The 16,703-nt window shown below is 33.4% G+C and overlaps 1 protein-coding gene across 1 annotated transcript in view; it reads left to right on the top strand.

The window, feature by feature from the left end:
• Window positions 1-16,703, top strand: part of LOC128556655 (fibronectin-like) — a 55,939-nt gene that overhangs the window by 26,622 nt on the left and 12,614 nt on the right. The window contains exons 10-15 of the mRNA XM_053542256.1: window positions 2,777-2,866; window positions 5,374-5,558; window positions 5,663-5,858; window positions 10,868-11,023; window positions 13,672-13,803; window positions 14,650-14,792. Of these exons, the coding sequence (XP_053398231.1) occupies window positions 2,777-2,866; window positions 5,374-5,558; window positions 5,663-5,858; window positions 10,868-11,023; window positions 13,672-13,803; window positions 14,650-14,792 (902 nt within the window). The remainder of the gene's footprint in view (window positions 1-2,776; window positions 2,867-5,373; window positions 5,559-5,662; window positions 5,859-10,867; window positions 11,024-13,671; window positions 13,804-14,649; window positions 14,793-16,703) is intronic.

Below are 16,703 nucleotides of genomic sequence, written 5' to 3'. Positions count from 1 at the left end.
TACTCGCAGTACTGTATTTTTAATATTGGACTGCTTTCAATGGAACGCAGTACAATATTTCCCACGTGGAGTCCAATATTTTAATATTGGACTATTCAGTTTAATATTGGACTGCACGAGAAAAACGATTAATTTACAGAATCAATGTACTCGTAAAGTCCAATATTTAGCAATTATCAAATCCATATAAAATATTGAAACCAAATGAAAGCAGTCTAATATTTTAACAAAGAACTGATAAAAAAATGGAAATTAATATAAAAACTAAGTTGTATGTATATATGCCAAATAAATATGGAAAAAAACGCAAAATTTAAAAAGTAACTTTTTACATTTTTTTTGCATGCGTCGACGTAGTTTTACTTCCTAAACAACAACTTACTGGAGCAACAATTTCGTCAATATTGTTTACGTTTCCAGTTTTAAAAATTGTGCAAGAATTTATTCCTTTCTGCTAAAAAGCTGTTTTATAAAACCAGTCATGATAGTTCTTTGAGGCTGTACTGTGGTAAATTCCTAGATTTCGAGACGAGGGAGGGCCTTCTAGTCATACAAACTCAAGTTCTTTACATGTAACAAAACGGTTGCATTAACTGAGAAACTTTAAAGACTTAATACAGTACAAATCAACAATAATAATTCGGTAGTGCTTTTTTACGTTTAACTACCTTTTTAATAGTATTTCAGTCGCAACAAGGAATCGGTAAAGCCGAATGATGCTCCCCAATGCATTTGCTTGAGGGAGATAATCCAAAAACCAGATAAGGTAGAGTTAAGGTTCTTTGAAACTGCACTTCCCATCAATGATCTCTATCATTTTTGTAAAGTGTCAATGAAATGCCGTTAATACTTTATGAAAGTAAAGCTCCGAACAAGCCTTATTTGTATAAAAATGAAGTCGACGACACTTAGCAGTTATAAAAATAGCAAAGCAATTACTAGCCGTGGCTTTTATTTATAGATTTGAAAGGTTACTGGAATAAACACTTCAGTACAGGGACCCTACCTTTTTATAACTTATCTATTTAATAAATATTTAAATGACTTCCTCCTTCGATAATTAGACGCCGTAGTGCAGTGGTAAGCGTGTCTGCTCTAGAGATCAATATTTGTTTTCATTTTATATTTTGCTAACATACCCTTTAAAATGATGATAATGTTAAATATTTGAATTGCACTACTAGTATCATTTTGCTATTTTCGCATATAACATAGGTTTTTCAAATATCTTATTGATTGTGAATTATTCATCATGGTGTTTCCTTGCACGGGAGTGCACGAACTTTACGAGGATAACATTGTTTAATCGTTTGCATATTACATACTCTGTCACATTGAGAAAATAGCCGTATTCAGTTTGGCAAGGAAAATGACACTCAACTCTCTCTACAATCGAACGATAAATAGAATTAGGAGAGTATATATTTAGTTCCTAATTGCACACTTCAGTTCCTCTTCGCGTGACTTTGGTGATTCTGATTTATCAGTGTTCTTCAAATATATTTCAAACCCTTATTTAATAAATAGAACAGTCTGGAAAATCCAAATCTAAAAATAAAGGCGACAGCTAGTACTTTCAATTTCACATTCTAAAATAGGTTTAGGTACTGCGATAGAAATACACGATTACAAAGTAACAAAATGGAATTTAAATAAAATAATTGCTATTTGCATAGTCTAAAATCATAAAGAAAATATAGACAAATGAAAAGATTGCTTGCGATTCCATGGAAAGTAGCTTTAATTATGAATTTTATAATAATGTAAACATTATGACAAACCATGTGTATCGGCATGATTCCTAAATTTGGCAGACATCTCGAACGTCTTTTTGGATGTCCGGCGACTTCCAACCCTGTTAGTCAATGGAGGTGCTGTTTCATATTCTTTTGGCCATAAAATCGTTTTGATGTGTAAATAAATTTTGAAATCCAGTCTGATAGCCCGCGTGTGTCCGGACTTTATAAATAGTTACGATTCAATTCAATCTATAGAATTAACTATTTATATATAGTTGAAACACAAAAAAACAAAAGGACAAATTTATCCTTGTGGGTCAAGACCTTTTTAAAAAATAAAATTGCAAAACTACTTATAATTGTGTTTTGTTTTATTCATTTTTTAACATTTGACTTTGTCGTATGTAAACGCAGTGTTGGAATCCATCGTGCATAAACAAAAATGTGTCATGGCGTGTCAAAGGCGTTATAAAGGTAAAAAATCAAATGTAACGATACGGTGTTGTTTTTTTTGTAATAAATGAATGTATATAATATATTAAGTGTTATTTGAACAGTAATGTAGCTTGACTTGTAATCTTTTATTCGGCTCGGGTAGAGGGCACCAGCCTGGATAACAGCGCGTGTGAGCCTCGAGTGATCCAGATCTGACAAAGTCTACATGAGCCAAATGCAACATTCAAGTGCATGCTACTGATATATATATAAGTCTTTTCCGGTTTCACCATTATTATTGAGCTTCAGGAGAATGTTCTATTGGCTTTAGACAACGATATATATATTTTTGACTCTCGGGATGAATATATTTTACTTATTATTACTTGCATAGATTATCAAGCAATAAGAATACATTTTGATTTGAAATTTTCCTAATATGTGTGAAATTAACGATCATGGTTTATTTACACATTATACTATTATTCAATTAAACGTAAATGTGTAACTTTAACCAAACAGAAATTGAATTATATGAAAATTATATTTTATATTTCTGTGCATGTCTACCATAATATTTCAAAGCTTGATTTTTATTGCAGGAACCACATACATGTTTAGAGTACTTACGGAAAATGAGATGTTCAATTCCACAACATATGGACAGTCGCAATGCATGACAAAGGCAAAATGTAAAAAAATCCCATAAAACTCAATTTGTTCAGTATCAATATAATACTATTTTTGAGCGAAACTGATTCTAAACCATTAAATGTCAAATATTTAGGATCGTTATAAATTATAAGTACTATTCATAAGAGCAGTTTTTAATCCCCTGCTACGAGTGATGGGGTTATAGGAATGATCTCCGTCCGTCCGTCCTTCGGAGCCCATATTTGCATACTTAAGTGGCTATAGCAACAATAGGTAACTGTACTTTTTCTTTAATGTCATTCATTCCGTAAGGCTTTTATGAGGCTATTTTTCTTTTACTTGGCTAAAAGTACAATAGAGAGAACAAAAGATCACCACATAAGTACCCATATGTAGGAACTTCCGTGCTTCAGCCCGTCCGTCTGTCCGTCTGTAACACTTTCATGTTCACTATATATCTTCTAAACCCCTGGAAGGATTTTAACGAAACCTAGGTAAAATGGTCACCTCATCAAAAGGATGTGCAGAATATATTTGTCAGTCATGTCAGTTCAAGGTCAAGGTCAAAACTCAAGGTCAAATGTTTTAACCTTCCATTTTGTGTCCGCTCAATATCTCCTAAACCCCTTTAAGGATTTTTTTTAATACTTGGGATCTCCTCATCAAGGCGATGTGCAAAACCCATGAGTCAGTCATGCCAGCTCAAAAGTCAAGATTATAACTTCGGGTCAAAGGATTAAGCCTTCCATTTTGTGTCCGCTCTGTATCTCCTCTGTATCTCCTAAACCCCTTGGAGGATTTTAATCAATCTTGGGTCAAATGAAGACCCCACTTAAGGCAAAGTTCATAACTTATGAGTTAGCCATACCGGCTCAAGGTCAAAAGATAATAGGTAAGGGTAGATTTCTCGGAAGCACAGAGCACCAAAACCATAGCCCTAGAGCCACGCATTTACATAGTAGGCCCACGACAAAAAGAAGCTGTAAAGCTGTAATGGAAATACATTTCAGACAGGTTGCCTCAAACATCAAACAAGTACATATTAATTTATGCTAAATATTGATGGAGGGGAAGGAAATGGTAAGGGGCGAAATGGGGTCGGAGCTAGGGGGAATCAGAAGGGAAAAGTTGAACAAGGACGAATCTACTAGAGAAGGCCATATTCTTTATAAACAGTTGCACTACAACGTAAACCACAATAGCGCAGGCACCCAAGTTCTAAAGAAAAACACATTTACGATCAACTGAATAACATAGAAAAATGAACAAGCAACACATAAAAAAGAAAAAGGTCACAGCTTAGGGTCAAACGTTTGAGCCAGTCATTTTGTGTCACCTCATCATGAACTTAAGAGTCAGACATGTCAACTCAATGTCAAGGTCACAAGTCAAGGTCAAAGGTTTGAACTCTGTATATCCTAAACCCCTTGAAGGATTTTCATGAAACTTTGGTCAAATGATCACTTCATGAAGACGATGTGCAGAATTCATGAGTGAGTCAGCCATGTCCGTTCAAGGTCAAGGTCACAGCTCAATGTAAAAGGTTTCCTCTTGTACTATCCATAACATAACGGTGGCGGGGTATTAAGCTGTCTTTCAGACTTTAAAACATAGGAATATGCCAATTTGTGAAATATGTACAAATAATAAACAATAAATATGTTAAAGTATAATCATAAGAGGTTATTCTAGTTTTAGTTCAAGTATATTCAGACTTCATCACATGGCAAGGGGCTATCAAATATAACAACATTGTAATGTTTTATTCCCATGCCCTTCGGTGAACACGAAAAAGATATAAAAAAAAACTTGCTGAAAACCAGTTTGTGCTCCGTCAGTCAGCTAGTCCATCCGCTTGTCTGTCCGTATGCATACATTTAATGAGATTCATAAACTTGCACAACTATTACGGTAACAAGTATGTGTCGCGTACATGATTTTGTCATCTCTTTTAAAGCTAAAAGTCTCATTAAAGAGTTCAGCGTTTGCCGCTGGTTTATACTTTGTTTATGCGGGGACGGATATTCAAATATGGTATACATGTTTTAAAAAAGTGCATCCTATTTAGGACTTAGACCTTTAACTCAAAAGACAGGTGTCTCGTGCAGGATTCTGTCTTCTATCTCAGTGGACAATGTCATCCATAGATGTATACCTATTGTATGCACAACTATGGATCATAATAAGAAGACAATGTTGCAAAAATCAAATCAGGTCATCATAATCACTTAAAGGTCAAACGGTTAGACAACATTTCGTGTTTGGTCTATATTTTCATTATACATGGATGATCAAAGATGAAAGTCAGTCTTACATGTTAATATGCGGGTTCATATATTTACTTCCGCTGATTGGAGCTGAATGTTTAGATGGGAAAATCAAATTATACATACAAAGAAGAAAGTTAAGAATATACAATCCTTATACATTGTTATATAAATTATGTTAAAAGGGTTTCTATAATTGAAAGTGTTAAAACAATCGTCTAAATTTATTCGCTTTACACTTTACGGAGTGCGTATTACCTTTACTATCATATTTACAGTATCAGAGCCTCCTAGTGACCTGAAAGCAGCTGCAGTTTCCAGCCGTAATATCACTGTCACATGGAATGAGCCTAGTAACATATATAGTGAAGAAAACTATGGATATGTTATTCAGCTTAGAAGGAATGATGAATGTGTAAAAGAAGTTGTGTATAGATGTTCAAATTGTCTGGGGACGTTCCAGGTAAACTATATGCTTTGTATTTACTAACGTTCCACTGTTAATAAAATTTGTTTTAAGGAATCAAAAACTAGTTACGCATCATGTCTGATCCTTTGATATTGTAGCCTACAGATCTTGAGAACATGTGTGATAGTGAAGACAGACATCTTTTGTCAAAAACAAAAGTTGAACTGAGTGGTTTACAGTCATACCAGTATATCAGTCTCCAACCAGACACAGCTTTTACTGTATCTGGCACAGCAGTTAACAACTTGGGGAAGGGCAACACTGTTACAATATCAGCGACAACTCGAGAAGAAGGTAAGAGCTTTCATGTACACGAAACTTGTTTTGTGCAATAAACGTGTACATCTTTATATACATATGTAGATTATGACAGTAGATAACAATATTGAATATTATTGCCTTAATCAAATTTTGTAAAGATTGTTTATACAGCGTTGTATGCCATACTTGTCAGGAGTAGTTTGAGAGACAACCATAACACTCGGTTTTAATAAAAAATCAGAAGCTAGATGTTACACATCCAATCATTACCATCTATTGATAAAACATAAATTAACTTCGTTCTTTCAGTGAAAGTTTCTGAGGACTGAAATGTAGTCATGTGAAAGATAATTCAACATTATTATAAACATATCTGTGGTCCCTGTGCTTTTTCCAGATCTGGTTTGAAATATCATCGTAATGTAAAGACATTTTTCGCAAACAGATTGATCAAAACCTGTGTGTCTTTTGTGGGAATATCATGTACTTGTACTTCGTAAAATTATGGCGAATCAGTTTCTTTATAGGAGCTTTTGACTGACACTTCTTTAAATATTTCATGGTTTAGTGTTAAGATCTTAAACTGTCATTCATAAGACTTTCCTCTTTTATTTTGTCCGGTACAGACGAAAGCCTCCATCACTGTGACTGAGCTGCCTTGATATCCTCTTCTGGCAAGTTTTGTAAAAACTTTAATGGTGTTTCTTTTGCTACTCTTCTTTCTACAAAAGTGTTCAATACATGCGTACACGGTTCTTTAACGTCTCATATATGTTTACACGATCATTTAGTGGCATATATAATCTGCCTCCTTTTATCACCACAAATATAAGACGGTCTCTTCCTTAATTAAGAAATAATAAGGTCTTAAGTGTGATTTATCGTAGAATAATCCGTGTTTTCAGTTCATTGTTATTTCGATTCTAACACGACATACTAGTATAAACAGTGTAAGAAAAAAATGGTTAATACTTTTCACTTGATCATGTGCACCGGATGACGCCATTGCATGCGTGTGGGTTATTGCAGAATAATCCGGGATAGAATTTACTCTACATGCATGTAGCTTATCTGCTGGTCGTGTTACAATGTTTGTTAGTATTCTGCGGATATCTAACAAAACGAATGCTTTTTTTTTTGTATTGACTGTGTATAAATCGTGATTAGTGAATATACCAAGGAGTATACAGCCAAGTATATGTTTGATTAGCAGCAGAAGCCGTTATTGAATGGTATACTGTGTTCCTGCTACGAAGAAAAACGATATAAATTATATGGTCATGAATTGAAGTTTGTGTCCATATAAATGGCTTCAATATCATTCTCATATCAGTGTGCTACCGCATTCAGAATACGACACTGTCGCTCAGAGAAGCGCATCGCGCAGTAACCTAAGGCATTGGCTGTAATACTTTTAAGTTTTTGGTGTTCTATGCGTCCTGGAAAGCTAGCTTACCTTTTATCTTTTGTGCTTGTTATAAGGATAGCTGGTAAAGCCTATTTTTCATAGTTACAGTTAAAATCATTATTTTATTATCACAATTGTTATAGTCATTATAATTGTTTTTGTTGATGTTGTTGTTGTAATAGGAACAAACAGAGAACCACTTGATCAAAAAAATGCTGCCTTAACTACATTGTGGGATATATTAAAATTTTGACCGTTTTCTTTCCAAACATTGGTAAGCTTGGTTATAAAATTGTTAGGCCTACTTTACGGAGACTTCAATAGATAGCCTTTTAACTAAGTTTACCTTTAAACTGTCATTGGGTTAGTGTGAGAGTAAGGCAAGATAACTTTCTGATGCATTTTTCAGCATTCTTGTTCTTGCTTATAATTTGTTTACGTCCACTTTCCTTTAATTCTATACGAGATATAGTTTTAAACTTTTGTAGACTTGTTTATCATTCTTAGAAGTTTGATTTGAATAGGTCAAATCGAAGGTCTTGCATTTATTTTGTAAGCGTTATGTCCCTTTTTGTACTAAGAAAATTGATGATTTGAAAAACTTGGTTATCAAAGAAATGCCTCACATCACTTGTGTCTATTATTTATTTATATAAATGTCAACATTGATTTTAAAATGTTTGCTATAGCTTTTTATGCACATCTTTCTATGCATTCAGTATGTGTAGTTAGGGAAGATCCATACAAAATATTTTGCCAAACATTGTATTTGGTACTAAACACAAATTGAAAATAATATTTATTCAGTACAAATGTACTGTATTTTACATTACTGACAAATTCTGAATTAAGATGCCACTAAGTCTTGATGTCTGAAGTCATTGTTTTGTACGTAATTGGTAAAACTAATTGTATTAATGAATTACAGGAACCTGAAATTATATCCATAAGCTAACACAAGTCTGTGAATATATAAAAAATGACCCCTATATATATATATATATATATAAGAAAAACACAAGGAATGCAACGCATTCACACCATTCACACCTACCCTCCACAAATAAACAAACCAATTTCGAAAAACATAATATGGGTGTGATTGGGTGTTGTAATTATCTATGGGTGTCTGAAATATAAACGAAACTGTGCTTACCTGTCGCTGTCACCCTCCAGACTAACACAAAATCAACAGTTTGAATAACATTTCGTTCATGTAAGCCATTGCATGACGTCACATGTTAACTGTTGAGTTAAAAATGGCCTTTCGGCAAATGCCAGCATCCGGTAATACGGGAAGGACCGTGTACAGGATAAAGTGCAGTGTTTTGAACGTATTGTCACAGCAGAATTGTCATTTCTAACATATTTAATATATGAAAACTCAAACCGAACCGTTAGACACAGCTGTCTGACAGTCTGGCCATGATAAAAAAAATATCAGTTACTCCCTGCTTGTTTCAATGGTCGAGTTACTTCCCTGCTTTTCGGAACGTTAGAGTTACTACCCCAGGTTTTTCCAGCACGATTTGGCTATTATATTTTTTGTCTTTAATTGGTAAATGAACTCGGAAATGTAATATTTATTTGAAAGAAATATTAATGATAAAAATAAAGCTTAGAGGTATTTTTTATCTTTTACTTGAAACTATTTATCTTTCATCTCCGGAGCAAATCATTTGAAGTCACGCAAAGTTTTAGACGATGAACGAAATGTTTATAAAACTGTTGCTTTTGTGTTGGTCAATACAGTGACAGCAAAATATAAGGACATTTCCAGTTTTTTTAAGTTTCCCATAGATTGTTACACCACAAAAATACACTCGCGCTTTTGTTTTTCAAAATTTTATTGTTTTCATGTGGTGGGTATATTGACAGACTTGTGTTGGCTTATGGATAGAATTTCAGGTTCCTGTGACTTATTGCAGTGATACATCATCTCAACGATATGAATAATAGGTAGAGATTTAAATGCAAACAATGATTGTTGTAATCACATGATGTAACTCCATATACTTAAGCCTCTTACTGACATTTTTCTTCAGGCTTTCCGCAGTGAAATATTAATATCTTTTTACAATTACTTATTTGCTTTACTTGCTCAAATTCTAGTTTTTATTGTTTCTATTATTCCTTTATCAAAACTATGCTATATAATTTATAAATAAAAATTAAAAACAAGATGTTATGTTGTTTATTATTTTTTCCAATATTTTTTTAACTTTCAATTACGGGTATTTACTTGTACTCGTTACAAGTTATTTGTCATCCTACGATGATAAGCTTCACAGTTTGCTTTGTCAAAGTGGCCTGTTACTTTGTAATATGATTAGGAGACTAATTGAGTGTTCAAATAATTATTAATCGCGTGTTTTTCCTCTGTAGAGCAGTTTACCTTATTATACATTTAATGCCATTTCATGCTGGAATTACATCACAGTTCCAACATAGTTTATAATAGAAATTAAGACATAAAATCAGCACAATTGTCAGTCAAATTTTCAGCATAGACTTTGTTTTACTGAAGCTATTTTCTTTCATTTTCTTTCATCGAACATGACTGTCTTATTTCTTTTAATGTTTGTTCTGCATGGCCTACCTTTTTCAAGAACATGTAAGTTGCAAGCATTTAAAAAGGTTTTTGGTTTACACTGCAGTCTTTAATTACTGTATAATATCAGACAGAAAACAGCTATTTAGCTTGTAATAGAAATTCATGTGTTTGGTCTCCATGCCATTGTTTACATACATGCTGATTTAGGGAGTACAGGATAGTTTTAGTCATTTTTTATTAGTTTAAAATCTACATCTAAACAAATTTCCCGCGACTTTTTTTAATATAAATCAGAATAATAATGTATTCTTGTTTTAAAACTGTTCAGCTTTTTAAATATTCTATCAAGTACATGTCATAACTGATGATATTTTTTACATACACACTGATTAAGGCAGTAAAGAATAGCTTTTATTTTCATATTTTGATGACATATGGAAAATAACACAACAAGCAAACATCTAAAATTTATGTTAGAATGTCTGTCTGTTTGCATGCATGCCAGTTAAAGAATGATATGAAAATGTATACAATAATTAAAGTCTAAATACGAAATTTATCAACCTTTCCTCTATGCCCTAAGCTCCGCTATACCCCAAAGCACTATATTTATACACACTTGTATGTTTCTATTGAGAGGGGCTCCCTTTTTGATCTATAATTTGTCTATTTTAAAGCATAAATTAGGCATACATATTCTGTGGAAATGACATTTTTGCATAAAAATTCAACAGCTACATCACTATTATCTGTGTAGGACATTTGAAAAAAATACCTTTAAAATGGGCCAAAATGTAGTGACAGCCATAATTTTTATTTTAAACATCAAATGTTATGAAGTGTACAATATTTTTATTCATATTTTAGTTTAAAAGGTATGGTTATTGTTCGATGATTTTACAATTACATGTATTAGCCAAATTCAATCTAATCGGAGTGTCATTATGTTATATTAAACTATTATTTTGTTTGAGACCTGCTTGAAAAGGTCCGTTTGTGTATTATTTTGTGCCCGATGAAAAAATATAAATTAACAATTACATTTTATGTTTGTTTAAAAGTCCAGAAATATTCTTACAGTTCCACAGAGACCGTACAATGTGGAAATAAGTGATATTGGAACGACATCATTTACAGTGTCTTGGAGTATGAATGGACCTAGACCTGGGCTGACAAACTTCACTATTACAGCAAATGGGGACGGACCAGCTGCAACAAAAGAATTCGCAACAAAGGGTAAATCTTTCCTGAAATGCTTACGCACCTATTTCATGGGTTCTCCTACAATTCTTGCATAAAAACTACATATTTTCACTGGATCCACCCATTTATTAACGGGAGAAATTCGTGTGCAACCAAGGTTATTCACGTGATGTTAATACCCGATTTCATTTTTTAAATGCTTTCCCAGGGACGCATATGTATTTCTGCGCAGATTGATATTTGGTATCTGCGTCTTGTTTCTTTCATTAAAATCTCTTCTTGTAGCATTAAAGATGCAATCTAAACCATAGAATGTTTTGCTGTATCAGTTTCCGACGTCAAATGCACTGCCCACAACAATGTTCGTACTCGCTTCTTCCCTTGTTTACTCCCCTTTGTGAACTCAGCTTTTTGTAGACAACCATGAATGTTTAAGAATCGCGTGTAACTTGTGCGATTGTTAGTGTTTAGGAATCATATTTATGATTTTGGTAAATATTAGTCGGTATGCTTTTAGCTAACTTTTGGAATAATTTATATGAACAGCTTGAAAGCTTGGCACTGCGATCGTACTCGTCCGTACTCAAAACTGTGTCCGTACTGAAAATAACTCGAATGTAATGTTATCATTCTTGAAAATGTGCTCTTATTAAACAAATGTTGAAGTTATATGAACAAGTTTTGGTAATTTCATGTTTGTAGTAACGAGAGATTAAAAAAAAAACATGTAAAACTCTTCAGTATGTGCTTTTTTAGTAATGTTGTTGATTTTGGGCCCAGGTTATGGATATTTAAAACACGTTTACCGCTTCCAAGAATAACAGAATGTTAATTAAAATGTTCTAGATTGTAAAGTCATTACATAAAAACAATACATTTAGTCGTCGTGTAAGTTTTTTATGCAAGAATAGCGACAACCTTCGGTTTCGGTCACAAACAATCCCGCGGGCTTCTTCAGACATTAATACACAAAAAAACAACGTTTATTATCCCTACATTCATATATGTCAATATATGTATGACAAAGATAATGAGGCCAAATATATGTCAAAAACGTCTTCATTCACCTCTATTTTTTTATATTTTTAGGTATAACATTTGGTATCATATAGATTGTTAGAGATATTTTCATTTATTATACTACTTGCTTGTTATTATAAGAATTTAAAATTTAATTCAGTTCCGTTATTTGTGTCTACATTGATGTTTTACAATTTGTTAAGTCATCAGTTCATTGAACTAAATATAAGAAGTATGTAGATGTTTAGCAACTATCCTTATATTCAATAAATTCATAATTAAATCCGTTCACATTTTTGTGCCATATTTAGACCAGAAGTAAATCATCATCATTCAACTGATATTATGCACATGCAATATCCTGAACGAGATGAATTACTGGCCAATTTCATATGTAATTTAAACGAGAAGCATATTGAAAAGCTAATCGGTTAGCTTGAATCGTGTATCTGTCATCTTTTCCCAAACTTACTTTGCAAATAGAAAGTTTGTGTTTGTTTTTATTTAATTGTTATGGCATTTGTATTGTATTATTTGTATCATATTGGTTTCAAAACCGTTCTTTGACCGCCATGAATCATATTATTAATAAATGTTATTTTATACATTCAACAATCTGTTTTAGTATTGTTTCTGTTTCGCCGACTTGTTCCTATGCCTATGGCCCATTACAAACGGACAAATGTCAGAAGTTTCTTAGGACAGAAAAATTACGTGTAATTGCTCTGATATCGTACGCTCATGACAGTGACAGCAACGTTTGCTACATTGATTTCAATAATCAATCATTGAAATTGTTATAAAGGGGTAAAAAGTAGCATGCATACATGCATACATTATCATTTTGAATATAGATACATTTTATTCTGGTCTGATGAGTGTAGCTATACTGTATGTGAAAACGTGCATGGATTGTTCGTAATCGTTTACCTTTACCCTGCTATCTTTCTAAAATGGCCTGGTCTAACATTCAATTTGGGCAGAACTTTTCATTATTCAAAAGGGTATTCACTGACTATTAACTGTTTGAATAGAGAACGGTGCAGAACATAATCTTTGTCTTTACCCACCACAAAAGTAAACTCACTTGCCACGAGCTCGCTAAAGTTTAATACCAAATGGCCATAACTGCATCAAATAGTTACACATTGCAATGTTCCAGCTTTGGAGAGGTTTGAAAATGTAGATTGTCAATATTGGTTTTTCTGGTTAATTATATTTTATATCATAGATGAGGGATGAAATTAGAATTGATATAATTTTTTATATAGAGAAATACGATTTCAGTTACCTGACTTTTATTCTGATGTTATATTACAGGTGTATACCTGTTGTGCCATTTCATTGAAGTCAAACATTTCATTGTACTGCATCTAGTAAACAAATTGTTGGCACTTTGTAAATAATATTCTCATGTTCTTTAGAGGTATAATGTCTGAAGAAATAAAGACTATATATCTTCAATAAGATGGCTGTTGGATTTTAAGCGGTTGTTGGCACGCCTTCCCATGTGTAGTAGGGGACCTTTTTACATGCAATACTTCAATCACTTTTTTCTGCCAACATACAACAATTTAAAACAATATTTTCTATAGATATATTTGTAGTATAGAAAGTCATATAGGTCTAATTAACTGACAACAAAATTTGTTTGACTTCAGGATTTACTACAAGAAGCTACCTTGTTCATGACCTAGAAGCGTACTGGAACTACAGTGTGACTGTCACAGCCTCAACATCAGTAGGTTCCAAAACATCTGATAGCACACTGCAATATAGGACACTACCTGCAGGTACACTTAAGTTCCAAACTTAATCTTTGGCGTTTGAACAAGTACAGACTATTGCAAAAGTGTTTGAGGACATAGACGTTGAATTCTGCGGTAACTTTTGTTAATGTAAGTTTTGACGTTCAAAATAATATAAATCTAAACAATAGAATAAAACACAGGTTGCCCAACACGACATAAATGAAAATCCTACACATTTGAACTGAAATAGAAGCTAATGTAAACGCATCTAGTCCTAGGTTGAGCGGAACTAAACATTAACACATGTTACAAGTACACAAGACTATTTAGAGACATTCGTTGTAGAATATAAATTTTAAAGCTATTGGAGAAACTAAGATCATTCAGGAATAGAAGATAGGGTCGTGTGCTTGATATTTATTGCTAGACTGGTTAAAAATATCTCCATGTTATATTATATTGAAATTTTCTCGAATTTTGGTGACTCTCGCACGAACAGAAAATTTTCAAATGTATAGTTTAATGTTCAATGAGTCTTCGACATTTGTAAATTAACATTAATATCTATCATATGAACAAATAAAAATAAACGTTGAAGGTCCGCATGTGTAATTTTGAAAATTATAAATCATTTTCTCAAGAATAACGGTGACTTTTTACTTTTATTTCACATTTACACATTAACTACCAATAATTCTCTTTCGATTCCTCATGTCGGGTTCAGGTTTTATCAGGTGTTTACCGGGTACATTATATTCATAATTATTTCATCCGGTTTATCACACGTTCCGAGCATCAACATAACCATTTTCAATTGCAAACTTCAGTAAAACCTTAATCTTATTGATAATAAATACATACATTGGATGACTTCGTTTTTTGTTGCAGCACCCGGAAAAGTTTCAAATTTTGAAATAAGAGAAGCCCCTGGTGACAATTATTCGACAATTCAGATTTCCTGGACTTCCCCAGCTGTATTGGAAAGGAATGGCATTATCAAAGATTATAGCTTGATATATTTTTCTTCTGGGGTACGTAATACATATTCATATGGGGTACGTATACATTTGTAACTATAATTTCATAAGAATAAATAATACACAAAGTGTACGTGAAAATTGAATTAAGAACGCTTGCTATCTGTTTTATAAAGTACTTTTGGAAAATAATGCAGAATAATTCAAAAGATGCGATACACATGTATTTTAAGATCTATTTGTTGTTGATCCTAGGCTTATCTAAAACGCACGTACATTTGCCGTAAATGTTTCAAATGGAATCTTTTATGATTGCTTGACGATATAACTTGGGGTAGTATAGTCGGCACAGTTGGGGAGAGGCCTTGCAGCCCGTCACGTGACCCCATGACGTCATCAATGACTGCGCATGAACAATGGAAAGAGTATCGTATGACTGCGCAGGAACAATGGGGCGGTTATCGTATGATTGCCCGAGAACAATGGAGGATAGGTAAGTCAATCGGAAAAACCCATAACGTCACAATCGAGCAACAAGATAGCGGACAAGTCAATGCCCTAGATCAATGGGGGTGGGGGAGCCGCACCCAACATTTCAAAAATCGGAAGAGAGTGAGTCAATCGGACATTCCTATGACGTCATGGCCACACCCAGCATTCCTGAAACAATAGAGAGTAGGCGAGTCAATCGGAAATTCCCATGACGTCACATGGCGCACCTTAATGTTCCGTTACCATCCAGCTTCTCTATTTTTAGCATTAGACAATAAATTTCTTCACGTGGAACTGGGAGTAGTTTACAGTTATTCAGATAAGAATTTTTTGTTAGAACAATAGACTATTGATAATGTATGATAAAACTATGGTAAGAATATCGTTATAAAAGATCCCCTATTGTCTAATTCTAAATATAGAGAAGCTGGGTGGTAACGGAACGTTAAGGTGCGCCAGATGACGTCATGGGAATTTGCGATTGACTCACCTACTCTCTATTGTTTTAAGAATGCTGGGTGCAGCCATGACGTCATGGGGATTTCCGATCGACTCACCTACTTTCTTCTGATTTTTGGAATGTTGGGTGCGGCCTCATTGTTCTAGGACATTGACCTGTCCGCCATCTTGTTGCTCTATTGTGACGTCATGGGTTTTTCCGATTGACTCACCTACCCTCCATTGTTCTCGGGCAGTCATACGATACCCGCCCCATTCTTCTTGCGTAGTCACACGATATTTGTCCCATTGTTTATGCGCAGTCATTGATGACGTCATGGGGTGCCGACTATACTACTGCTTAGTTACCAGGTACAAACGTATATTATAGTGATTTTATATTACTATTATTTCATCAGTGCTTTTCAGAAAAAAGTATTTTGACTAGACAGTGTTATCATTAACAAGAATAAAAATAAAAATGTAAGGTGGAAACAGTTAGCAACGTAAATACAGGTACTTTTGAAACGATTCTCTAATAGGAAGATATAACAACCAGTGTTTTATATATCAGTCATGTAACAAATAAAAAAGAAAAACGTTTTTATATTCAATACTGAAAGTGTAATAAGAGTAAGACTCTTAATCCAAGAATTATCAAAGTAAAATGTACGGACAAATAAGATTTGACGCCAAAATGTGTTACATCACATTTAAGCAGCATTTTATGACAGTTTTAACTTTTTTTATGAATATCCTGTTAAATTTTTAAAGGCAAAAAGTAATTGATTTTTTTAATTTTGCCCCCCTTAATATGAAAGTAATTTTTTTTTATTTCAATATAAATTCAAGTTCTGTTTTGGTAGATATGGGAGGAGGCATTTGAACAATCTAAACTGAACTGCTTGTAGCTTCAGGTTATAATATGTTTTTTAAACTTGCCTTTAAAAGGGCCCTGGCAAATATATGTTATGAATTTATTGATCATGCCTATAAGCGATCACCATGAAAATGCAGGAAATGGCTATTCGTTAG

This window comes from Mercenaria mercenaria, chromosome 4 (genome assembly GCF_021730395.1).
Source record: "Mercenaria mercenaria strain notata chromosome 4, MADL_Memer_1, whole genome shotgun sequence".
Taxonomy (NCBI): domain Eukaryota; kingdom Metazoa; phylum Mollusca; class Bivalvia; order Venerida; family Veneridae; genus Mercenaria; species Mercenaria mercenaria.
This window is presented reverse-complemented; position numbering and strand designations above follow the sequence as displayed.